The sequence below is a fragment of the Ovis aries genome, chromosome 7, assembly GCF_016772045.2.
Source record: "Ovis aries strain OAR_USU_Benz2616 breed Rambouillet chromosome 7, ARS-UI_Ramb_v3.0, whole genome shotgun sequence".
NCBI classification, from domain to species: Eukaryota; Metazoa; Chordata; class Mammalia; order Artiodactyla; family Bovidae; genus Ovis; species Ovis aries.
The window spans coordinates 14,332,775-14,358,838 of record NC_056060.1 but is presented as its reverse complement, the minus strand read 5'-3'; the positions used below and the strand labels follow the sequence as shown (position 1 = coordinate 14,358,838).

At 41.3% G+C, this 26,064-nt stretch overlaps 1 protein-coding gene across 15 annotated transcripts in view; it reads right to left on the bottom strand.

The window, feature by feature from the left end:
• The window catches only part of MAP2K5 (mitogen-activated protein kinase kinase 5), a 263,833-nt gene extending 257,482 nt beyond the window's left edge, over nucleotides 1-6,351 (bottom strand). For 13 of the 15 annotated variants that reach the window (XM_042252077.1, XM_027971522.2, XM_042252078.1 and 10 more), the window contains exon 1: nucleotides 5,607-6,351. In XM_042252077.1, the coding sequence (XP_042108011.1) occupies nucleotides 5,607-5,741 (135 nt within the window). In that variant the 5' untranslated portion in view covers nucleotides 5,742-6,351. Of the gene's footprint in view, nucleotides 1-4,337; nucleotides 4,378-5,606 lie in introns of all 15 variants that reach the window. The other 2 variants (XM_042252082.2, XM_027971523.2) reach the window with 1 other exon arrangement.
• Nucleotides 6,352-26,064: the final 19,713 nt, after the last annotated feature.

The window sequence follows — 26,064 nt, the reverse complement described above, 5'->3', positions numbered from 1 at the left end:
AAGGAACTATCTTAGGCAGTCCTCACTCATTAGAGCCAAGAGATTTTTTTTCCTTTAGTCTTAGCAAATGAAACAACTTTTTGAGGAACTATCTGTAAAAGATTTTAGTATTGGAAAACAAATTCTTTCTAGATATTTGTAGGTAGAAAGTATCTACCTACTTTCATCGACAGGTAAATGAAAACTGCTGAGTTCCTATGGAATACACAGGCAACCAGTGCAAAGCCTGAGAGTACGGAGGCGAGCCAAACTGCTAGGCTTGGACCTTGGCTCTGCTCTTCAGGCCCTGATTGACTGGATCTCTCTGGGCCTCCATTTCCTTCTGTGTAAAGTGAGATCATAATGTACCTACCTTGTAAGACTAATAAGTTAATATTTATAAAGCGCTTATAACAGTGTCTAGCACATGTTAAGTGCAGTATTAGTGTCTGTTAAATAAATAAAACAGTCACTGATGACTGGAACGTTACAAATCTTAGCTCATAACAAAACCCTAAATTTCAGCACCTGACAATTAATGGAGGATGATCTCTGGTTCACTTAATCCTTCTATGCATTTACCAAGGACTAGCCAGTATTGGTTTCCGGAGAAGGCAATGGCAACCTACTCCAGTACTCTTGCCTGGAAACTCCCATGGACGGAGGAGCCTGGTGGGCTGCAGTCCATGGGGTCGCGAAGAGTCAGACACGACTGAGCTTTCGCTTTCATGCATTGGAGAAGGAAATGGCAACCCACTCCAGCGTTCTTGCCTGGAGAATCCCAGGGATGGGGGAGCCTGCTGGGCTGCCGTCTACGGGGTCACACAGAGTCGGACACGACTGAAGCGACTTAGCAGCAGCAGCAGCAGCAGCAGCAGCAGCAGCAGCAGCCAGCATTGGTTTAAAAGTGGGGAGAGAAGGCCAAACACTCTCCACCTTCCCAGCTCTCCAAGCCTAGGTTATGACTGCTTACTTTCAGACAACCAGTCTTGAGGTGTGAACACGACAGAATTAGCAAACTAACTTAGGATCCTTCCTACTTATGAATAGCAGATCCCCATCAAATGACAAATTTCTAACAACTATTTGAACACACTGCTGGGCAGCAATGGCCTCCTTAGCCCATCAACATAAACAAGGAGCCAGACAAACTTTACATCTAACATGGAGAAACAGAGAAAGAAAAACCAAGAATCGTGAGAGAATCATGAGAATCACATGAACATAACCAGCCACCTTGTTCTGTTAATGCAAATAAAGTGGAGCTATCGTGATGACAAAGGGGTAAAAAGTTGGAAAATAAAACACTATCTCCTGGTCTTTTCTAAGCAGGCACATCCAACTTTATGCATATTTTCCAGTTGTATTTTAAGTGATTAATTTCAAAATGACCCAGTCTTATTCTCAACATTTTACCCAACCTAAAGAATGTTTCAAAAGAGCACATGGGTTTACACATGGGATGGTGATCATTTCTTGATCCTTTTCTTCTCCTTCGCTTCAGTCAAACCAACGGCAAATCAAAAATATAAGGGAGCATCCACAACATGCCAGGAGCACAAAGATAACAAAACTGTAGGCACCAGAAGAATAAGACTTACTCCTTGGCATCAGGAATATTACAATCTGTCACAAAAATAAAGACAAACCTAAAAGACTAACAATTCAGAGCACTTACAGTTCCCTGATGGCTCAGCTGGTAAAGACTCTGCCTGCAATGCAACCCCTGGGTCAGGAAAGAGCCCCTGGAGAAGGAAACGGCAACCCACTTTCATTCTTGCCTGGGAAATCCCATGGACAGAGGAGCTTAGCAGGCTACAGTCCCCGGGGTCACAAAGAGTCGGACACGACTAAGCAACCAAGCATGCATAGTATGATAAAGTGAAAGTGAAGTCGCCCAGTCATATCCGACTCTTTGCGACCCCATGGACTATAGCCTATCAGGCTCCTCCGTCCATGGGATTTTCCAGGCAAGAGTGGTGGAGTGGACTGCCATTTCCAAAGGGCCAAACAAAAGACATAAACTAGCAAATAGCAGTTGTTAAGTTAGAAGGCAGGAGAAATCACAGGCTCAGATAAGACAGACACTTCACAGATAAGAGGAAATGTGGGCTGGAACTTGGGAGAGAGGATGCAGAGGAATGGGGGAATGTTCTCTCCTACCACTCACTAATCCAGACCTCCTACACAATTTTCCCCAAACTGGGGACTGTGTCGCCAAAAAAGGCATGAAACACAGAAAGTTGAAACACAGATAACCCATGTGCCTCTGCCCGAGAGGACCAGCTGGGCCTACTTCACACGGCAGCCAGTCCCTATTTCAGATGGAGAATACAGCCACCAGAGAGGCCCGTGACCTGCCCAGGGAGTCCTAGCCATTCGGTAGACCTATGAGTGGTGCCCTCAACTACCGACTCCGAGTCCAAAACACCCTCAGCTCCAGCTGACTCAGTCACTACAAACTGCTTCTAGCTTCCGCGTCTGGTTCTGCCACAAGCTAGCCATGTGGCTTTATCATTTTCCTCATCTGGGTTTCATGAGTCCTCATTTGAAAAATGACGTGAGGACAGTTATATCAGATGAAGGGGAACAGTGCAGGTTTCATTTGGCTTAAAATTTTAAGGTTCCCAGCCAAAAATGCTGATGTGGACTGCTGGCTTCTTGCTGAAGGAAAACCTGGAAAAGAGAGCTCAGAGGTCCTGCAAGATTTGAGTTTGCAGTTCAAATAACTTGATATACTGCACAGCACCCACTGTCACAAGCCTTGCATCAGGCCTTCCCAACATAATACGCTCTACCTGACCTTATCTGAGTAAGCACGTGTAAAGGCACCGCGCACTCAGAGCTCTCAATCATGGAACTGTTTGTGCAAGGCGTACTTTTAGGCCAGTCATCCTTGAGCCAATGTACAACTAAGAGATGCCCAGGCCCTGTCTCTTCTGTTGCTATAACAAAAACACTTGGAACTTAGTAAGCTCTAGGTTGTTGTAAGTACTTTACAGGTATCAACTGCCCTAGAACTCAGAACTCTATGACGTTGGCACTACTTTTATCCCCCAACCCTATTTTGTTTTCTTTTTACCAATGAAGAAACTGAGATACAGAAGACACTTGCTTGAGTGAGTATGGTAAGGCTTGGAATTTAAACCCAGTCAGCCTGGCTCAAGAGTCTGTTTCAAACACTGTACCATTCTGCCGCTGCTGCTGCTGCTAAGTCGCTTCAGTCGTGTCTGACTCTGTGCGACCCCACAGACAGCAGCCCACCAGGCTCCGCCATCCCTGGGATTCTCCAGGCAAGAACACTGGAGTGGGTTGCCATTTCCTTCTCCAATGCATGAAAGTGAAAAGCGAAAGGGAAGTCACTCAGTTGTGTCTGACTCTTAGCGACCCCATAGACTGCAGCCTACCAGGCTCCTCCATCCATGGGATTTTCCAGGCAAGAGTACTGGAGTGGGTTGCCATTGCCTTCTCCGCTGTACCATTCTACTTGGGCTCATTCTACTGGTGGCTCAGTGGTAAAGAATCCGCCTGCCAGTGCAGGAGAAAATGTAGGTTAAATACCTGGGTCGGGATGATCCCTTGGAGAAGACAGGCCAACCCACTTCAGTATTCTTACCTGGGAAATCCCACGGACAGAGGAGCCTGGAGGGCTACAGTCCATGGGTTCACAAAGGGTCGGACCCCACTGAGTGACCAAACAACAACCACCATTCTACTTAAAAGAATACCTTCTGTTGTCTCAAATGAGTAAAGTCAAAGAAATCTTATGTCTTTCTCATCAAAGACACAATCTCAGTCAATCTTTAGAAGTCTCTGAGGCAGGTACCATTACTCCTAATTTATAAGCAAGAAATTTTAGGCTCGGAGAAGAACAGCGACTTTCCTAGCTATAGTTAAATCCAAAGTTCTTGATTCAAAGCCTAGTATGCTGTCCACAAAACCATAATGGTGTGTATCCTCTTTGAGGCTCCCTCAGAAACAAATCTTTCGGGGTCCTAGGTAGCACCAGAAACAGAGATGTCTGTCTCCTCTACAATTTTATCATCTAGTGGAGGGGACCAACAAAATGAGCACAAAACCCATGTACTTTGCCAGGCCAAAGTTGTGGGCACACAGAGGAGGGGCATGTGACCAAGACCAAAGCAGAGGAAAAGTGAAGCTCAACTCTGAAGGACAGGTAGCTAAGGAAAGAGGCCAAGTGGACATGGCCTGGGCACCTTGGAGAACTCAAGGTTAATTCTATTTATCTGGAGGACAGGATGCTCATGTGGGTGTAGTGAGAGATGAAGCCGGAGCCAAGCAGGCATAAGACAATCAAGACGGATCCAGAGGACCATGCCGAGGAGCTTGGGCCTTACCATGAAGGAAGAGGTCAGGAAGCAACAGTCAGAACTGGACCTGGAATAACAGGCTGGTTTCAGATTGGGAAAGGAGTACGTCAAGGCTGTATATTGTCACCCTGCTTATTTAACTTATATGCAGAGTACATTATATGAAATGCTGGGCTGGATGAAGCAGAAGCTAGAATCAAGACTGCCAGGAGAAATATCAATAACCTCATATACGCAAATGACACCACCCTTACAGCAGAAAGCAAAGAAGAACTAAAGAGCCTCTTGATGAAAGTGAAAGAGGAGAGTGAAAAGGCTGGCTTAAAACTCAACATTCAAAAAATGAAGATCACGGCATCTGGTCCCATCACTTCATGGCAAGTAGATGAGAAAACAATGGAAACAGTGACAGACTTTATACTTTTGGGCTCCAAAATCACTGCAGATGGTGACTACAGCCATGAAATTAAAGGACGCTTGTTCCTTGGAAGAAAAGCTATGACCAACCTAGAGAGAATATTAAAAAGCAGAGACATTACTTTGCCTCCAAACATCCGTCTAGTCAAAGCTATGGTTTTTCCAGTAGTCATGTATGAATGTTAGAGTTGGACTATAAAGAAAGCTGAGTGCCAAGTCTAACATTCTATTTTATTTGAAATACAGTTTGAATAGTTATTATGAAAGTAAGGCTTCACTGAGTCTTAAAAGTACATTTTAACATCTCTGAAATAACACCTCTATTTTAACATCTCTGAAATTGGGTTTTGTACAATGTATGGCATGTCATAGTTTAATGGGCTGCATTTTTTTCTTCGTTTTACTTCTCTTTCTTTCTTTACATAAAATACTATCTTAAAACTTAGGACACTTTAGGTTTGCTAAAACGTGATTGGTTAGGCTTGTCTTCTTTCTCTTTTCCACTAGTTACCAAGTTTAGAGAACTCAGTAGAAAGACCTGGAATCTGGCCAGGGACATTCCACAAAACTCTCTTCTAGATTCAGCTTTTTGTATCTCAGTTGGTTGCTTCTGTGTAAAAAATTTTATCCCAGTCCAGGCTGAGTTCCTTGAGGGCAGGGGTCCAATCTGATTCATCTCTACTTCCCCAGGGACCTCAACACTTGTCAGATTTCAGTCCATGCAATTAATCAATGCTTGTGGAAGCAATAAAACTGCTCCCACATGGAAGCCAGCAATGGTCACTAGCTCAGGCCACCAGGGTAAGATTCAGTGATCACAGTACCCCACAAATGCCTCCCCCCACTCTTTAGGACTGACACACTGAGATTAACACTCACCAGCACATCCCTGAAGAGTAGCTGCGGCCCAGAGTGCACTGTCCAGTCCACCGCTCCACTATTGGGAATCTTGATGCGAATCACCAGCACTTGGTTCTCCATGGCATGGAAGGGGCCAAGGAGCAGCCACAGCATTACAGGTTAAAGGGGCTCACATCCTAGTAGGGGGGCCCTCCTCCTCCCTGGTTAGACGTGGGGGGCGCCAAGAGGTGACAAGAGGACAGAGGGTCAGAGCACGGAGCGGGTGGAGGGTTGAGGAGAGGAGGTGGTCCGGAAGCAGCCCGCAGGCTCGCGGCCAGGCCCAGGCTGTAGGGGGTTGAGGGACGTCTCCTGATGAGCGTGGACGGGGTAAGGGGCAGAAGCCAGGAGGAACTAGCGGAGGTCAGAAGGTTCTGGAGTTGAAAAGATGGCAAACGGGATCGTGAAGCTCTCTGCCGTCTGTGTGGGTGTGAGGGGACGGCAAAGAGAGGACCCCGTTTTAGGGAGATACAGCGGCAGGTGTCCACTCCTCCTTAACAGGAGCGGAGGGTCCCGACTTGGGGGGACTCAGTTAGGGGCTGTTAGGAAGGAGTCCCAGGGCCGCCGGACCAAAAGAAAGCCGAGCGGACCGTCCCCGGGAAGGTCGGGGACGAGTCCTCTGCCCCACCTCAGCCAAAGTGCGCGGGGCGCGCGACTCAGCTGCGGCCATCCGAGGCCAGCGTCTTGACGGCGGCGGCAGGGCCGGCGGCGGCAGGAGGGGGAAGACGGCGGCGGGAGGGGGAAGGCAGCGGCGCGGGCACTGTTACTCCGGAACCAAAACGCGCGGCGCCGGAACCCCGGGAGCCGGAGAGCGGACCCGCCTCCCGCGGCGCCATGTTGGAAGAGGGCAGCTCCTGGCCGTCCCCGCCTCCGCGCGTCTCGGGGCGGGACCAGAGGAGCAAGTGCTTAGTGCTGAGTCTGGAGGGGATCAAGTAGAATACTCTGTCCCGAGACCCGAGCGGTCGCGAAGCGACCATCCACGGAGACGGCCCTTTCCTTTCCCGATCCTGATTAAAGTCGTCGAGGTAAAAGCATCTAACAAAAGAAGGAGGAAAATGAACTAGGGCAGGGGTCCGCCAAAAGCCGATTGATGACTTCAAATGCGTACTGTTTGCCTGTACAGAAGCCTAGAAAAATAGAACTGCAGCTCTCGTTAATTCCTGCTTTATCAGCCCGTGTACGTAAATATTCGCGGAGTTTGTGCATCAAATGATCAAGAACAAGGTTGCCTTTTTTCCTTCTTCCAAGATACAGATTAGAGATCATCTGTCTCCCCAAATGAGTAATGTGACCGTGGATTTTTCAGTGAAGTTCTTTACCCATGGTTGCCCTAAAATAGCAAACAGCCCCCTATTGAAAAGCAACAGGAAAGAAATTCAGTGAAGAGGTTAAACTGCCTGGGGACATTTGGAGTTGTGGCATCATCTTTCCCTATTAAACCGTTGCAAAAAATATCCTAGACAGTCCATAAATTTTCACCTAGACAGCAATGTTTACTCAATCGGTGATATCACAGGCAGTAGCAATAATCCTTGATTATTTTCAAATGACTTGTTAACTTCAGATTTTTAAATGCACAATTTCGTTGATCTGTGACGCCTTATATGGAAGTTCATTTACAAATTGTTTCGTCCTTTATCTCTAAGAAAAACCTACATATCGCTTTACATTGGGGGACTGAATTTTGTATAAATTCGGGTGAGGAGTGTTATTTCTCTCTCTAGCAGTCAGTTGATGAATGCAACCAGAAAAATCATTTAGATATTTGTCAGTTTTGATATAATACCAATTTTCTGCATATTTTCTCTACCTACGTTCCTTTTATATTTAATTTGAAAGTCCATTGTAGGAGATAAATTATCTCTTTTCAGTTATTGTAAATTAATAGCTTAGGAGGAAATTCATTTAGTCAGATCCTCCAGATAGTCGAAGAATTGCCCCTTTCCACCTGCACATCAGTCTGTGAAAAATAAATCGTTTGTTCAAGGTCCCCATACACTTTTTATTGAAAGTTCATTTCCTATTATTTGAAAAAATAGACCACAAAACCAGAGATTTCTATGAACTCATAATTTGTTAAAATGGCTTTTTTATTCATAGTACTATGGGGAAAACCAACTCAATTTGTACTTTCAATTCTTTTGGATATATACCCACAAGTAGAATTGCTGGATCATATGATAATTCTATTTTTAATTTTTTGTGCAGCTGCCACATTCCGCAATGGCTGCACTGTTTTACGTTCCCACCAGTAGCACAAGGGTTCTAATTTCTTCACATCTTCACCAACACTTGTTATTTTCTGTATTTTTGTTAAAAGCCACGTTCTCATGCATATGAGGTGATATCTCACTAGGGTGATATGCATTTCCCTAGTGATGGAAAAGGCAGTGGCACCCCACTCCAGTACTCTTGCCTGGAAAAACCCATGGATGGAGGAGCCTGGTAGGCTGCGGTCCATGGGGTCTCCAAGAGTCGGACACGACTGAGCGTCTTCACTTTCACTTTTCATTTCCATGCATTGGAGAAGGAAATGGCAACCCACTCCAGTGTTCTTGCCTGGAGAATCCCAGGGATGGGGGAGCCTGGTGGGCTGCCGTCTCTGAGGTCACACAGAGTCGAACACGACTGAAGCCACTTAGCAGAAGCAGTAGCAGTGACTAGGGATGTTCATGTTTTCATATACTTGTTGGCCATTTGTATATTTTCTTTGGAGAAGTGTCTATTCAAGTCCTTTGCCCATTTTTTAATTGGGTTATTTATCTTTTTTGTTATAAAGTATTTCTTAAATGAAGAAAATTAACATTTTACTACTGCATTGATTCACAGAGGTTTTGTTTCATCTCTTTTTACGTTGCTACCCATCACAAATCCTTAACCCAGAATCTGATCCCTTCTGAATGCTTCATAGATACTATCCCAGTATTATATTCATACTATATTTCTCTCTTAAATATCTGTTTCCATTCTTGCCACTGCTATCAACAGTCTATTCTCAACCCAATTACCAGGGTTAGATCAAGTCACTCCTTTGGTTAAAACTCTCCTGATGGCCTCCTAACTTGCACAGAATAAAAACTAAAGTCCTTTCCTTGAACTGCAAAATGCTATACATTCTGCCCTCCACACCTCCTGGCTTTAAGAGCTCTCAAACTTCATTCACATCATCCTCTTTCTTACTGTTCCTTGAGTACATCAGGCATCCCACCTTTGCATTTGCCCTTTTCTCTCCCTGGATTGCTTTTATCCAGATATCCACACGGCTCACTCCCTCACCTTTTGTAGATCTTGACTTAAAAATCACCTTCTTGGAGACTTCCCTGGTGGTCCAGTGGCTGGGACTCTGTGCTCCCAGTGTAGGGTACATAGAGGGGAGGGGCCCAGATTGGATTCTTGGTCAGAGAATTGGATCCCACATGCTGCAACTAGGGGTTCCTCAAGCCAGAACTTAAAGAGCCCATATGTCACAACTGAAAAAAAAAAAAAAAACAAGATTCTGCATGCCCCTGCTAAAGATCCTGCATGTCGCAGCTAAAGGAACCCACACGTGCTGCAGCAAGAATCAAAGATCCTGCATGCTACAACGGAGACCAGGTGCAGCCAAATAAATAAACGATTTTCTAAAAATCAACTTCTTGTTGAGGTATTCCTTTAGCTCACTGTTAAAAATCAACCCCAAGCCCACGCCACCCATGGATGCACTCATACAGGTGTGCATGATGCCTGGTCCCCTTCCCTAGTTTACTTTTCTCCTAACACTTATCACAATCTACCATGCCACATGTTTCACACCTGTGTTTGTCTTCACACTAATCTATAACTTGGCAAGAGGAGGGAATGGTATGTGTTTTAATCACTGTTGTATCTCTAGTACCTAAATAGTACCTGGCATACAGTGGGCACTTTAATATTTGCTGAATGCAGAAAGTGAAGAGGAAGTAAAAAGCCTCTTAATGAAAGCAAAAGTGGAGAGTGAAAAACTTGGCTTAAAGCTCAACATTCAGAAAACGAAGATCATGGCATCCGGTCCCATCACTTCATGGGAAATAGATGGGGAAACAGTGGAAACCGTGTCAGACTTTTATTTTTGGGCTCCAAAATCACTGCAGATGGTGACTGCAGCCATGAAATTAAAAGACGCTTACTCCTTGGAAGGAAAGATATGACCAACCTAGATAGCATATTCAAAAGCAGAGACATTACTTTGCCAACCAAGATCTGTCTAGTCAAGGCTATGGTTTTTCCATTGGTCATGTATGGATGTGAGAGTTGGACTGTGAAGAAGGCTGAGAGCCGAAGAATTGATGCTTTTGAACTGTGGTGTTGGAGAAGACTCTTGAGAGTCCCTTGGACTGCAAGGAGATCCAACCAGTCCATTCTGAAGGAGATCAGCCCTGGGATTTCTTTGGAAGGAATGATGCTAAAGCTGAAACTCCAGTACTTTGGCCCCCTGATGTGAAGAATTGACTCATTGGAAAAAACTCTGATGCTGGGAGAGATTGGGGGCAGGAGGAGAATGGGGAAACGGAGGATGAGATGGCTGGATGGCATCACTGACTCGATGGACGTGAGTCTGAGTGAACTCCGGGAGATGGTGATGGACAAGGAGGCCTGACGTGCTGCAATTCATGGGGTCGCAAAGAGTTGGACACGACTGAGCGACTAAACTGAACTGAACTGAATGAATGAATAAGTGGGTTTTGAAGGCAAAGGAGACTGGCTAATACAAATGCAACTACCATGTGTATTTTCTGCCTGTCTTGAGCCTCAGTTGTTCCTTTGCCTTCCCACTGCCATCACCACCACCATCACTGAGGCTGAGACAACAAACATTATTGACTCCCATTGACCCACAAACTTCATAACATGTCGATTGCCTCCTATGTTTAAGAATTCCACTTGCCTCCTTCAGCGCCTAGTGTCCCTGCATTGTTCAGTCACTCAGTTGTGTCCGACTCTGTGGCCCCATGGACTGCAGCACACCAGGCCTCCCTGTCCTTCACCGTCTCCCAGAGTTTGCTCAAACTCATGTCCAGTGAGTCGGTAATGCCATCCAACCATCTCATCCTCTGTCATCCCCTTATCCTCCTGCCTTCAATCTTTCCCAGCTTCAGGGTCTTTTCCAATGAGTTGGCTCTTTGCATCTGGTGGCCAGAGTATTGGAGCTTCAGCTTCAGCATCAGTTCTGCCAATGAATATTCAGTGTTGATTTCCTTTAGGACTGACTGGTCCTTGATGTCCAAGGCATATAACATTCAAATATTTGATTTGGAGATTCTTTTTTCTTTTTGTTTTCTCCTCCCCTCCCCCACCCTCAGCCACACCACTGAGCTGGCAGGATCTTAGTTCCCCGATCAGAGATCAAACCCAGCCCCAGCAGTGACAGCACCAAGTGCTAACTTGTGGACCACCAGGGAATTCCCAATACTTGTTGATTTTCATTTAAAGGAATATGATGAAAATAGAGGGTGGAAAGAGTAACTTTCTAGTGGAAAAACCTGGCAGACACCATCCAAACCAATTGATCAAGGTTGACATCATCTTTGATGTCATGTACTCTCTGATATGATGCAATAAATAGGGCATTTGACATGTGGGATCTTCTTCCCAAAACCCATTACATCAATCTAATCATGAGAAAACCATCAGACAAATCAAATTGAGGGACATTCTACAAAATATTTGACAAATAATCCTCAAAACTGTCAAGGTCATAAAAAACAATGGAAGTGTCACAGACCTGAGGAGACTAAGGAGATATGATGATTAAATGTATTGTGGGATCCTCAATGGAATCCTGGAACAGAAAACAGGAGAGTAATAAAAAAAACCAGTGATGTGGAATCAAGTTTGGAGTTTAGTTAATAATACAGTAATATACCAATGTTGACTTTTCAGTACTGTACAATGATTATGTAAAATGCTTACATCAGGGGTATGGATCTAACAGAAATGGTATGCTCCTAACGGAAGCAGAAGACATTAAGAAGAGGTGGCAAGAATACATACAAGAATTTTACAAAAAAGTTTTAATGTCTTAATGACCCAGATAACCACAATGGTCTGATCACTCACCTAGAGCCAGACATCCTGGAATGTGAGGTCAAGTTTTAATGTCTTAATGACCCAGATAACCACAATGGTCTGATCACTCACCTAGAGCCAGACATCCTGGAATGCGAAGTCAAGTGGGCCTTAGGAAGCATCACTACAAACAAAGCTAGTGGAGGTGATGGAATTCCAGCAGAACTATTTCAAATCCTAAAAGATGATGCTGTTAATGTGCTGCACTCAATTACCAGCAAATTTGGAAAACTTAGCAGAGGGCACAGGACTGGAAAAGGTGAGTTTTCATTCCAATCCCAAAGAAGGGCAATGCCAAAGAATGTTCAGACTACCAAACAATTGCACTCATTTCACATGCTACAAGGTAATTCTCAAAATCCTTCAAGGTAATTCTCAAAATCACTTCAACAGTATGTGAACTGAGAACTTCCAAATGTACAAGCTGGATTTAGAAAAGGCAGAGAAACCAGAGATCAAATTGCCAATATCTGTTGGATCACGGAAAAAGCTAGAGAATTTCAGAAAAACATCTACTTCTGCTTCATTGACTATACTAAAGCCTTTGACTGTGTAGATCACAACAAACTAAAAAATTCTTTAAAAAATGGAAACACCAGACCACCTTACCTGCTCTCCTGGGAAATATGTATGCAGGTCAAGAAGCAACATTTAGAATGGGACATGGAACAATGGACTGGTTCCAAATTGGGAAAGGAGTATATCAAGGGTGTATATTGTCACCTTACTTATTTATCTTATATACAGAGTACCTCATATGAAATACTGGGCTGGATGAGGCTGGAATCAAGATTGCTGGGAGAAATATCAATGACCTTAGATATGCAGATGACACCTTCTTTATGGCAGAAAAGGAAGAGGAATTAAAGACCCTCTTGTTGAAGATGAAAGAGGAGAGTGAAAAAGCGGGCTTAAAACTCAACATTCAAAAAAGTAAGATCATGGCATCTGGTCCCATCACTTCATGGCAATTAGATGGGAAAACAATGGAAACAGCGACAGACTTTATTTTCTTAGGCTCCAAAATCATTGCAGATGGTGAAATTAAAAGATGCTTTTGAAATTAAAAGATGCTTGATCCTTGGAAGAAAAACAATGACAAACTTGGACACTGTTTTAAAAAGCAGAGACATTACTTTGCCTAGAAAGGTCCATGTAGTCAAAGCTATGGTTTTTTCAGTAGTCATATATGGATGTGAGAGCTGGACAACAAAAAAGGCTGAGCACTGAAGAACTGATGTCTTCAAACTCTGGTGCTGGAGAAAACTCTTGAGAGTCCCTTGGACTGCAAGGTGATCAAACCCATCAATCCTAAAGGAAATCAACCCTGAATGTTCATTGGAAGGACTGATACTAAAGCTGGAAGCTCCAATACTTTGGCCACCTGATGCGAAGAACTGACTCATTGGAAGAGACCCTGATGCTGGGAGAGATAGAAGGCAGGAGGGGATGACAGAGGATGAGATGGTTGGATGGCATCACCAACTCAATGGACATGAGTTTGAGCAAACTCCAGGAAATAGTGAAGGACAGGGAAGCCTGGTGCACTGTAGTCCATGGGGTTGCAAAGAGTCAGACAGAACTGAGCAACTGAACAACAATATTAGGGTGATCTGGGTGAAGGTATATGGGAACTCTCTGTACTATAGTGCAACTTTTTGGTAAACCTAAAGTTTTTCCAAAATAAAATTTTTTTTTTTTAAGTAAGTTGCAATTCTACACACCTGCAATAATGTCTTATAAATTTTAATTTTAAAAAGATATAATTTAGAATAATAATAACAATTAAAAAATAAACAGCATTTTCCTCATAGGGCTGATATCCATTAATTTAGAAAAAGAATATGCAGAAGCATGGGCAAAAGTGATAAGAGACAAACCCCAAAGTGTGACGGGAAAGTCTACACTTTTGTGTTGTGGCAGAAATGGAAAAAGAACAGTGAGAGCAATTTCAGCACCATGCAGAAGCAGAAACAACAGGTCAACAGATATTCGTAGAACACCAAGTATGTGCCATGGATTTTGTATTTTTTTGTATTTTTTATTATTTATTTTATTTTTGGCTGCACTGGGTCTTCATTACTGCAAGCGGGCTTTCTTTAGTTACAACAAGCTGGGGCTACTCTCCTGTTGCGGAGCACAAGCTCTAGGTGCGCAGGCCCAGTAGTTGTGATGCAAGGGGTTAGTTGCTCTATTGGCATGTGGAATCTTCCTGGACCAGAGATCAAACTCGTGTCCCCTGCATTGGTAAACGTGACGTAAACGTGAAGCCGCTCAGTTGTCTGACTCCTCGCAACCCCATGGACTGTAGCCCGCCAGTCTTCTCTGTCCATGGGGATCCCCCAGGCAAGAGTACTGGAGTGGGTTGCCATTTCCTTCTCCAGGGGATCTTCCCGACCCAGGGATCAAACCTGGGTCTCCAGCATTGCAGGCAGGCTTTTTACCCTCTGCGCCATCAGGGAAGCTACTGCATTGGTAGGTGTTCTTAACCACTGGACCACCAAGGAAGTCCCTGTACTATGTATTTTAGATGATCTAACATAAAGTTGTTAATTTATGATGTCTTTGGATTGAATTTCTACCTAATACATTCTCCCTAAGGTAGAGTAGGCTGGTGTTCCTGAAAATCATGTAAGTTTTATTATTTCCTTCTTTTGATCATTTAAAGGCGTCTATATTATTTTCTTTGTATTAACCAATAAAATATCTCACATTTTTAAAGCTTGCAGAGTTCTAAAACATCTCCCTTTGTTATCGTGTGCATCATAGGAAAGTATAGAGTAATGCTTGAGAACTTGGATTCTGTAGACAGATTGCAGAAACTGGAATAACACCCATGTGTGTTGATGTAAGTCTTGAGTAAGTCTTCTTGATTTCCACAGTTTAAAAACTGGGAATAAAAATAGTGCCTAATTCATAGAATTGTTATGAGAGGATTAAAGAAGTTAATATGTGTAAAGTGCTTGATCTGGGACCCAGCACAAATGAACAATATGTAAATGTTAGATAAACTCCATATTGTATATTGTATATACTAAGAAGGCGCTAATTTTTCTCAATATTGTTGTTCAGTCGCTCAGTCGTGTCTGACTCTTTGGGACCCCATGGATTGCAGCATGCCAGGCTTCCCTGTCCTTCACCATCACCTGGAGGTGGCTCAAACTCATGTCCATTGAGTTAGTGATGTCATGCAACCATCTCATCCTCTGTCATCCCCTTCTCCTCCTGCCTTCTATCTCTCCCAGCATTAGGGGTCTTTTCCAATGAGTTGGCTCTTCGCATCAGGTGGGTGAGGTAAGAGCTCAGCTTTAGCATCAGTCAGTCCTTCCGATGAATATTCAGGGTTGATTTCCTTTCAGACTGACTGGTTTGATCTCTTTGCAGTCCAGGGGACTCTCAAGAATCTTCTCCAACACCACAGTTGAAAAACATCAGTTCTTCGGCTCTTAGCCTTTTTATGGTCCAACTCTCACATCCATACATAAGTACTAAAAAAACCATAGCTTTGAGTGTACGGAACCTTGTAGAGAAAGTAATGTCTGCTTTTTAGTATGCTATCTAGGTTGGTCATAGCTTTTCTTCCCAGGAGCAAGCATCTTTTAACTTCATGGCTGCAGTCACTGTCCACAGTGATTTTGGAGCCCAAGGAAATAAAGTCCATCATTGTTTCCATTGTTTCCACATCTATTTGCCATGAAGTGATGGGACCGGATACCGTGATCTTTGTTTTCTGAATGTTGAGGTTTTTTTTTTTTTTTCCCTTTTTTTTTTAATTTTTAGTTTTTTATTTTTTACATTTTAAAATCTTTAATTCTTACATGCATTCCCAAACATGAACCCCCCTCCCACCTCCCTCCCCATAACATCTTTCTGGGTCATCCCCATGCACCAGCCCCAAGCATGCTGCATCCTGCGTCAGACATAGACTGGCGATTCAATTCACATGATAGTATACATGTTAGAATGTCATTCTCCCAAATCATCCCACCCTCTCCCTCTCCCTCTGAGTCCAAAAGTCCGTTATACACATCTGTGTCTCTTTCCCTGTCTTGCATACAGGGTCTGAATGTTGAGTTTTAAGCCAGCTTTTTCACTCTCCTCTTTCTCAGTGTTACTCAACCAGTAATGGTACAGCAGGAACTTAAACCATATTTATCATCTTCAAGACAAGGTTCTTTGTATTCTACACATAGTGGAAAAGCAATAAAACCAAGCTAAATCAGACCCAGGCCTGAAAAAATGATAATAAAATCTCAGAGATAAGGGAAACTTACAAAATCACCAATCTAATCTTCTGCCCAATTCAAGAATTCTCTCTACATTCACCTAATGAACTGTCATACAGCCTCCCTGATCATCTACAATAACAGGACTCACTGCCTCAAGAGGTAACCCGTTCCTTTTTTTTTTTTTTTTTGCCAAATCAATCAAAATATTCTTGTCTCCTCATTACTAACACTACTTCTAGTTGTTTAAAAAGAGAAAGTCTAACTCATTCTAGTAGTTTCTGCTTAATGTTTCATTGATTTTCAAATAGCAAAATTCCTATACAAGGAAAAATGACGCCTTTTGAGATGCCTCAAAAGGCTAATGTGAGTCCAATCTTTTATTTTTCAGGAGGCATAGAACAGTGTAAGTTCATTACACCTGAGATAATAGTTCAGACTTGCTGATTATTCTTGTAAAAAACTCCATGATTTCCAATTGAAGTATCCTTTCCTTAAAGCTCTTAAGAACGAAGACAAGTCTTCTTTTTTATTTTGAATCATCACATGTTCATTTGACATAGAGCCTTCATTATATGAAAAATACTGGAAACACAAAACTTAGTAACACATTGTTCTCATCCAGCTGCATACAGAAGTTATCTTTTTCAGTATGGCTTGAATGAACCCTGTGTGTAGATTCAGAACTACTCGATTTTGTTGATAGGTAAAGTTAATAGTTTGCCTTCAACGCGGTCAATGCAAGGGACTTGTAGGATGAATGGATAAGTGTTGACTTTTAATGTAATCTAAAAATGAGTGACACTATTTAGATTTTAATTCAAACTTTGAAATTCTTGGTTCCTTTATTTCTTAAATTTGGATATTTGAAAGCATAAGAAACTAAAATTTTGCCTTTATCTCATAGTCAGAGCCTTAGTACTATGTGTAAAGAAAGGTTGCAAGATAATCTCCTACATTTATGAATTATTTTAATCCAATTCATAAACACATACATTTTTGAAATAAAAATATCTATTTTCATTAAATGGAGTTTTAAATTGACATGTATTTATTAGAATACTGATTTTTATTTTGTACATTTTTGTTTTAGCTTTAGGGTTTGGGTAGACAACATTTTAGATCTCACTTTAAGTTATACACTTACATGAAAATAGAATTAAATGAATCACTCTGTGGTTAATAAATTCAATGTTCTGTTTACAGACAGATTGTTATAAAATTACTGATATATTCTAGCGAAAGCAGTAAAGGTTATGTCAAATAACTACTAAAAATCATCATATGTAGCGTTAATGATGTTACCTTAACATACCAGCTTCAGGGGCTGCATAATTGTTTCTGCCAACCTATAAATTTTTGAGTAACAACAAAATTATTGTGATTTTTCTTGCTAAATAATTCATACATTACAAAGCATGTATGTAACAAGGTCCATGAATCACTAAAGCATATAATGATCATATATCTAATGACATATCTCTTTTCATAAGATGAATTCAAATAGATTTATGTATTTAGGTTAACTAAAAAATACTGAGTTTATAAGGTTCATAATTCTATCATCATCAACATCAGAAAACTTCAAGTCTTCCTTAAGAAGTACATGATTTGCTTCTAAATCTGAAAGCTTTGGTTTATCAAAACCCTTGTTTAGGCTACTTTTCATGAAGTTTTACAGCTTTTAAATTGATACTATAAATATCACTGAAGATAAATTAATAATATAATGGAGTAGTACAATGTTCATAAACTGTATTTAAAATGATATAAGTGCAACTAAAATAGCTATAAGCAATGCTATATTAAACCTCATTCTAGTAGTAGCTGATATTCTTTATCCAGCAACTAGGATCTAAAAGATCATTTACTAACATTTTATGTACTTTTCTTTGCTCTTATCTTTTTTTAAAAAATTTTTGGCCATGTCATGAGGCATGCAGGATCTTGGTTCCCAGACCAGAGATGGAACCCGTGCCCCCTGCACTGGAAGCGTGGAGTCTTGACCACTGGACCACCAGGGAACTCCCTGATTTTTTCTTAAATTAACTCAAACCAAGTATACCCTTTTCTTAATGCTACTAAAAATGATCCCAAATAAAATTTCACCTATTTAATTCAAACTAGGTTTCATACTAAAATTTTTAAAATTCCAAGAATACAACATATAAAATGTTTTTTTATTTTTCTTTTAATTTCTAACATTTTTCTAAATACAGTTATTTTCTATAGAAATTATGCAGTCATAGTTTATCACAGTAATATTGAATCCTTTACTAATCTTTTAAAATTTAATTGAATCCTTTACTAATTTATTTTCTTGAGCTCCAAAGTCACTGCAGATGGTGACTGCAGCCATGAAATTAAAAGACGCTTACTCCTTGGAAGGAACGTTATGACCAACCTAGACAGCATACTAAAAAGCAGAGACATTATTTTGCCAATAAAGGTCCGTTTAGTCAAAGTTATGGTTTTTCTAGTAGTCATGTATGGATATGACAGTTGGACTATAAGGAAAGATGAGTGCCAAAGAATTGAACTGTGGTGTTGGAGAAGACTCTTGAGAGTCCCTGGGACTGCAAGGAGATCAAACTAGTCAATCCTAAAAGAAATCAGTCCTGAATCTATCCACTGGAAGGACTGATGCTGAAGATGAAATTCCAATACTTTGGCCACCTGATGCAAAGAACTGACTCCTTAGAAAAGACCCAGACCTGGTGCTGGGAAAGATTGAAGGTGGGAGGAGAAGGGGATGACAGAGGATAAGATGGTTGGATGGCATCACCAACTCGATGGACATGAGTTTGAGCAAGCTTCAGGATGGACAGGGAAGCCTGGCATGCTGCAGTCCGTGAGGTAGCAAAGAGTCGGACATGACTGAACGACTGAACTACGAATTTTTAAAAATTACTTTTATTTATGGTGAAATACGCATCACGGAATTTATCACGCTAGTTATTTTTAAGCATATAGTCTTAAGTACATCCACTGTGCAACCATCATTACTATCTATGTCTAGAACTCTTTTTATCTTACAAAATTAAAACTCTATACCTATTAAACACTAACTACCCATCTCCCCTCCCCGCTTTACTAGTTTTTAATGGCTTTATTGAAAGCTAATTCAGATGCTGTACAGTTCTTCCTTTGAAAGTGTACAATTCAATCTTTTAAGTATGGTCACAGAATTGTGCGGCCATTAGAACAGTTTCATTATCCCCCAAGAATCCCCATGCCCACTATCACTTACTCCCCATTTCCTCCCAATCTCCCCAGTCCTAGGCAATTGCTAATCCAATTTCTGTCTCTACAGATTTGCCAGTTCTGGACATTTCACATAAATGGAATCATACAATATATGGTCTTTCATGATTGGCTTCTTTCACTTAGTGTAATATTTTCAAGAAAGCTTTGTGCTATAGCATGAATCAGTACTTCTTTCCTTTTTTTGGTTGAATATGTAATATTCTATTGGGTGAATATGCCAAATTTTATTTTTATCCACTTATTGATATTTGAATTGTTTCCAGTTCTTTGCTAGTGAATAATGCTGGGAGGCCTGGTGTGCTGTGATTCATGGGGTCGCAAAGAGTTGGACATGACTGAGCGACTGAACTGAACTGAACTGAATGCTATGAACCCTTGTGTACGAGTTTTTCTGTGAACATATTTTCAACTCTGTAGAGTATATATCCTAGGAACAGAACTACTGGGTAATATGAAAACTTCATATTTGATATTTTCAGGAATGGCCGAACTTTTCCAAAGTGACTGCACTATTTTACTTTCCCACTAACAAGTTATGAGGGTTCCATTTCTCCACATTTCTTGCCAACACTTTTTATTATCTATTATAGCCATCCTTCTTCTTCTCACAGCTATTTGTAAGGCCTCCTCAGACAGCCATTTTGTTTTTTCGCATTTCTTTTCCATGGGGATGGTCTTGATCCATGTCTCCTGTACAATGTCATGAACCTCTGTTCATCCGGCACTCTCTCAGATCTAGTCCCTTAAATATATCTCTCACTTCCACTCCATATTCATAAGGGATGTAATTCAGGTCATACCTGAATGGTCTAGTGGTTTTCCCCACTTTCTTCAATTTAAGTCTGAATTTGGCAATAACGAGTTCATGATCTGAGCCACAGTCAGCTCCTGGTCTTGTTTTTGTAAACTGTATAGAGCTTCTCCATCTTTGGATGCAAAGAATATAATCAATCTGATTTCAGTGTTGACCATCTGGTGATGTCCATATGTAGAGTTTTCTCTTGTGTTGTTGGAAGAGGGTGTTTGGTATAACCAGTGTGTTCTCTTGGTAAAACTCTATTAGCCTTTGCCCTGCTTCTTTTTGTACTCCAAGGCCGAATTTGCCTGTTACTCCAGGTGTTTCTTGACTTCCTACTTTTGCATTCCAGTCCCCTATAATGAAAAGGACATCTTTTTTTGGGTGTTAGTTCTAAAAGGTCTTGTAGGTCTTCATAGAACTGTTCAACTTCAGCTTCTTCAGCATTACTGGCTGGGGCATATGCTTGGATTACTGTGACATTGAATGGTTTGCCTTGGAAGTGAACAGAGATCATTCTGTCGTTTTTGAGACTGCATCCAAGTACTGCATTTTGGACTCTTTTATTGACCATGATGGCTACTCCATTTCTTCTAAGGGATTCCTGCCCACAGTAGTAGATATAATGGTCATCTGAGTTAAATTCACCAATCCCAGTCCATTTTAGTTTGCTGATTCCTAAACTAGAGGTCTCTTCAAGAAAATTAGAGATACCAAGGGAACATCTCATGCAAAGATGGGCTCGATAAATGACAGAAATGGTATGGACCTAACAGAAGCAGAAGATATTAAGAAGAGGTGGCAAGAATACACAGAACTGTACCAAAAAGAGCTTCATGACCAAGATAATTACGATGGTGTGATCACTCACCTAGAGCCAGACATCCTGGAATGTGAAGTCAAGTGGGCCTTAGAAAGCATCACTATGAACAAAGCTAGTGGAGGTGATGGAATTCCACTTGAGCTCTTTCAAATCCTGAAAGATGATGCTGTGAAAGTGCTGCACTCAATATGCCAGCAAATTTGGAAAACTCAGCAGTGGCCACAGGACTGGAAAAGGTCAGTTTTCATTCCCATCCCAAAGAAAGGCAATGACAACGAATGCTCAAACTACCGCACAATTGCACTCATCTCACATGCTAGTAAAGTAATGTTCAAAATTCTCCAAGCCATGCTTCAGCAATACGTGAACCATGAACTTCCAGATGGTCAAGCTGGTTTTAGAAAAGGCAGAGGAACCAGAGATCAAATTGCCAACATCCGCTGGATCATCAAAAAAGGAAGACAGTTCCAGGAAAACATCTATTTCTGCTTTATTGACTATGCCAAAGCCTTTGACTGTGTGGATCACAAGAATCTGTGGAAAATTCTGAAAGAGATGGGAATACCAGACTACCTAACCTGCCTCTTGAGAAACCTATACACAGGTCAGGAAGCAACAGTAAGAACTGGACATGGAACAGACTGATTCCAAATAGGACAAAGAGTACGTCAAGGCTATATATTGTCACCCTGCTTATTTAACTTATATGCAGAGTACATCATGAGAAACACTGGGCTGAAAGAAGCACAAGCTGGAATCAAGATTGCCGGAAGAAATATCAATAACCTCAGATATGCAGATGACACCACCCTTATGGCAAAAAGTGAAGAGGAACTAAAAAGCCTCTTGATGAAAGTGAAAGAGGAGAGTGAAAAAGTTGGCTTAAAGCTCAACATTCAGAAAATGAAGATCATGGCATCTGGCCCCATTTCATGGGCAATAGATAGGGCAACAGTGGAAACAGTGTCAGATTTTATTTTTTTTGGGCTCCAAAATCACTGCAGATGGTGATTGCAGCCATGAAAAGACACTTACTCCTTGGAAGCAAAGTTATGACCAACCTACATAGCATATTCAAAAGCAGAGATATTACTTTGCCAACAATGGTCCATCTAGTCGAGGCTTTGGTTTTTCCAGTGGTCATGTATGGATGTGAGAGTAGGACTATAAAGAAAGCTGAGTGCCAAAGAATTGATGCTTTTGAACTGTGGAGTTGGAGAAGACTCTTGAGAGTCCCTTGGACTGCAAGGAGATCCAACCAGTCTTTCCTAAAGATCAGTCCTAGGTGTTCATTGGAACGACTGATGCTAAAGCTGAAACTCCAATACTTTGGTCATATCATGCAAAGAGTTGACTCATTGGAAAAGACCCTGAAGCTGGCAAAGATTGGGGGCAGGAGGAGAAGGGGATGACAGAGGATGAGATGGCTGGATGGCATCACCGACTCAGTGGACATGAGTTTGAGTGAACTCCGGGAGTTGGTGATGGACAGGGAGGCCTGGCATGCTGCGATTCATGGGGTTGCAGAGTCAGACACAACTGAGACACTGAACTGAACTGATAGCCATCCCAGTGGGTATGAAGTGGTATTTCGGTGTGGTTTTGACTCTCATTTCCTTAATAGTTAATGTTAAATGTTTTTCACGTGCTTAGTAACTATTTATATAATTTCTTTGGAGGAATGTCTGGTCCAAATTTATTTTTCAATTGGGTGTTTAGTAGAGTTCTTTATATATTCTGGCTACAAGTCCTTTTATCATATATATGATTTGCAAACATTTTCTCCCATGTCAGCTGTCTTTTCATTTTCTTAATGTGTCCTTTAAAACACAAAAGATTTTAACTTTGATGATCCTCAATTTATTTATTTAGTCATTTTCCTTTTCTAATATTTATCCTTCCCCCAAACACATTTTTAGAGTAGGCTGTATATGAAATCAGTTTCCTTACTAGAAAGCTAACAGAAATTAGAAATACACTTAGATTTATTTCAAAAAATCTAGATTTATTTCATCCCATTTGTATTAAGTGTACTTTCAATTAGCAAGACAGTTTTCAGAAATCACTGGATGACTAAGCTTGCATCACTGGGAACTATTTTATCCACATTTTTGTTTAAAGCAGAATTTTTCCCTTAGTATCTGATCTCTAATTTTTGTTAGAAAAAGACTCTATGGCCTGTGCTCACTAACAACGCTTATTGTTGGGAAAACTCTTGTGAAACATTTGTCAAGCACACAAAATAGTATAAAAGTGAAATATAGTAATTAAGATGTGTGTTCTATCGATTGGGTAAGCTAAAGTAATTTTTCATTACTAACATAAGATTTAATAAGTATAAGTAGTTAAAGATTCTGACTTGGCACTAGTCATTAGCATGTAATTGAACTAGTAAAAAAGATCACTTAAAGCTGTGTTGATTACCACCTTATCTTTGAAAGGCAATTAAAGACCTCAATCATTGCAACAAGATTTGATTGTGCGGGCTTTATTGGACATTGATCTTTCAGCAAAGTGCAGTTACATTTTCCATTAATTTACAGTAACACAGTTTAACTGTGATACCCTAGACTGTTGACCCAGGTGAGATGTAATGCTAAGTACTGGTTTAGGTTAAGATGCCCCAAACATCATTACTGTCTGAATGCTAAGTGCTGAAAAAAAGAAGATACCCAATCCGCTAGCTTTAGGATAAGGTTTCTGTTATCTGTATTAGCTTTTAAATGAAATGAAATCCAGATCCTTGTCTTTAGGTCACTCCACTCATTCAAATGACATTCATTCTTTAATGGAATTAAAAGACATTACTTCAAGAAAATTATAGATGTTTTGTGATTGTAGTTTTGTATGGATATAAATGACACAAGATAAAATGTATATTTTAAAAGAAATATATATGGCTTTTAATAATTAAAAATGTTTTCATTTCTACTGAAGCCAACAATAAGCAAAATATTAGTGACCAAATGTGTGATGAATATGGACTTCCCTGGTTGCTCAGGTAGTAAAGAATCCGCCTCCAATGTGGGAGACCTGGATTCTACCCCTGGGTTGGGAAGATCCCCTGGAGAAGGAAATGGCAACCCACTCTAATATTCTTGCCTAGAGACAAGAGGAACCTGTGGACAGAGGAGCCTGGTGGGCAACAGCCCGTGGGATCAGAGTCGGACACGATTGAGCGACTAAACACAACACACGTATATGATGAAAGAATTTATAACTATTTTTTGGAGAAGGCAATGGCAACCCACTCCAGTACTTTTGCCTGGCAAATCCCATGGACGGAGGAGCCTGGTAGGTAGGCTGCAGTCCATGGGGTCGCTAAGAACCGGGCACAACTGAGCAGCTTCACTTTCACGCATTGGAGAAGGAAGTGGCAATCCACTCCAGGGTTTTTGCTTGGAGAATCTCAGGGATGGTGGAGCCTGGTGGGTTGCCATCTATGGGGTTGCACAGAGTCGGACACAACTGGCGTGACTTAGCAGCAGCAGCTTCTTTCTTGCCCTCCAGCTCTGTTACTGCATTTTTTTTTTTTCTGTTACGGAATCTTTATGGTGGTTCACCACTTCCACAGGAACCACGAATTTTGACTAGAAATTTCTTCCAACATTTGATCATTGATTTGTATAGAAGTAACAACAGAAGATTCAGCATCTGGTCCCATCACTTCATAGGAAATACATGGGGAAACAATGTCAGACTTTATCTTTTTGGCTCCAAAATCACTGCAGATGGTGACTGCAGCCATGAAATTAAAAGACGCTTACTCCTTAGAAGGAAAGTTATGACCAACCTAGAGGGCATATTCAAAAGCACATAATACTTTGCCAACAAAGGTCTGTCTAGTCAAGGCTATGGTTTTTCCAGTGGTCATGTATGGATGTGAGAGTTGGACTGTGAAGAAAGCTGAGCGCTGAAGAATTGATGCTTTTGAACTGTGGTGCTGGAGAAGACTCTTGAGAGTCCCATGGACTGCAAGGAGATCCAACCAGTCCATTCTGAAGGAGATCAGTCCTGGGTGTTCTTTGGAAGGAATGATGCTAAAGCTGAAACCCAGTACTTTGGCCACCTCCTGCGAAGAGTTGACTCATTGGAAAAGACTCTGATGCTGGGAGGGATTGGGGGCAGGAGGAGAAGGGGACGACAGAGGATGAGATGGCTGGATGGCATCACCAACTCGATGGACATGAGTCTGAGTGAACTCCGGGAATTGGTGATGGACAGGGAGGCCTGGCGTGCTGCAATTCATGGGGTCACAAAGAGTCAGACATGACTGAGCGACTGAACTGAACTGAACTGAACTGAACAACAGAAGAGATGCAAGATTTTAAACTGAAATTAATCATCTTCATTTAAAAAACACTTTTGCCTGGATTAATGACTAAAATCCCGTTAAAGAAGTAGATGCAGAAAAGCTGTCTGTTTCCACCATTCCTCCTAAGAAAACTGCTATCCAGAAGGGCAGAGTCCACTTGAACCCTGCTTGCCATCTCAGGCATAGCCAGCATGTACAGGCTCATACAAACTGCCTTCAATGTATCTCCTTCTCCTTTCCTCTCACTTTATTTTAAAAATCCTTTTACTGATGAAGCCTTTTAAACATAAATGGAAAACAAGAATGAGGATTACAAAACAAGTATTTCTGAAAGAAAACTGACATTTGCTTACGAGCACACTCAAGATACACTTTTTTTAAGGTAGAAAGGTTTCTTATTTTGCCCTTCTGAGATTATGGGTAGAAAAAACTAAGACACAAAGGAGGAGTGAGTTATTAGCCTGAAGTCAGAAAGTGAGACAGCACTATTACTAAAAATAGAATCCGTCTCCTGACTTTCAGCATTTATATTTTATCCCTTTTAGGCCACAATACTTTGATGTAATATCCAACTTCAAAGAAAAAACTTAAACCATTGCTGTTCAATGAGCAGCATTTTTCAGGCTAAATGGTTCACTATAAGGCTTCATAAATCCAAGGAATGGTATTTTAAATATTTGAACCATGCCCTTAGCCATTGTTGAGTTCATCCTTCACCATGATCAACTCCATGAGAGCAAGAGGTCTATTGATTTTCATGTAATACAAGAAAATATTACATTTGCTTAATTGTTACACAGTGAGCACATCAGGCAAGAAATCAAGGCTCTATTTAATGCTGCAAACAGCAGAGAATTACAGAGATCAATAGGGCAGTTTGTCAAAGATGTTCTCCAAGGAGACTTACCTATCACCGTATGGACAAGAAG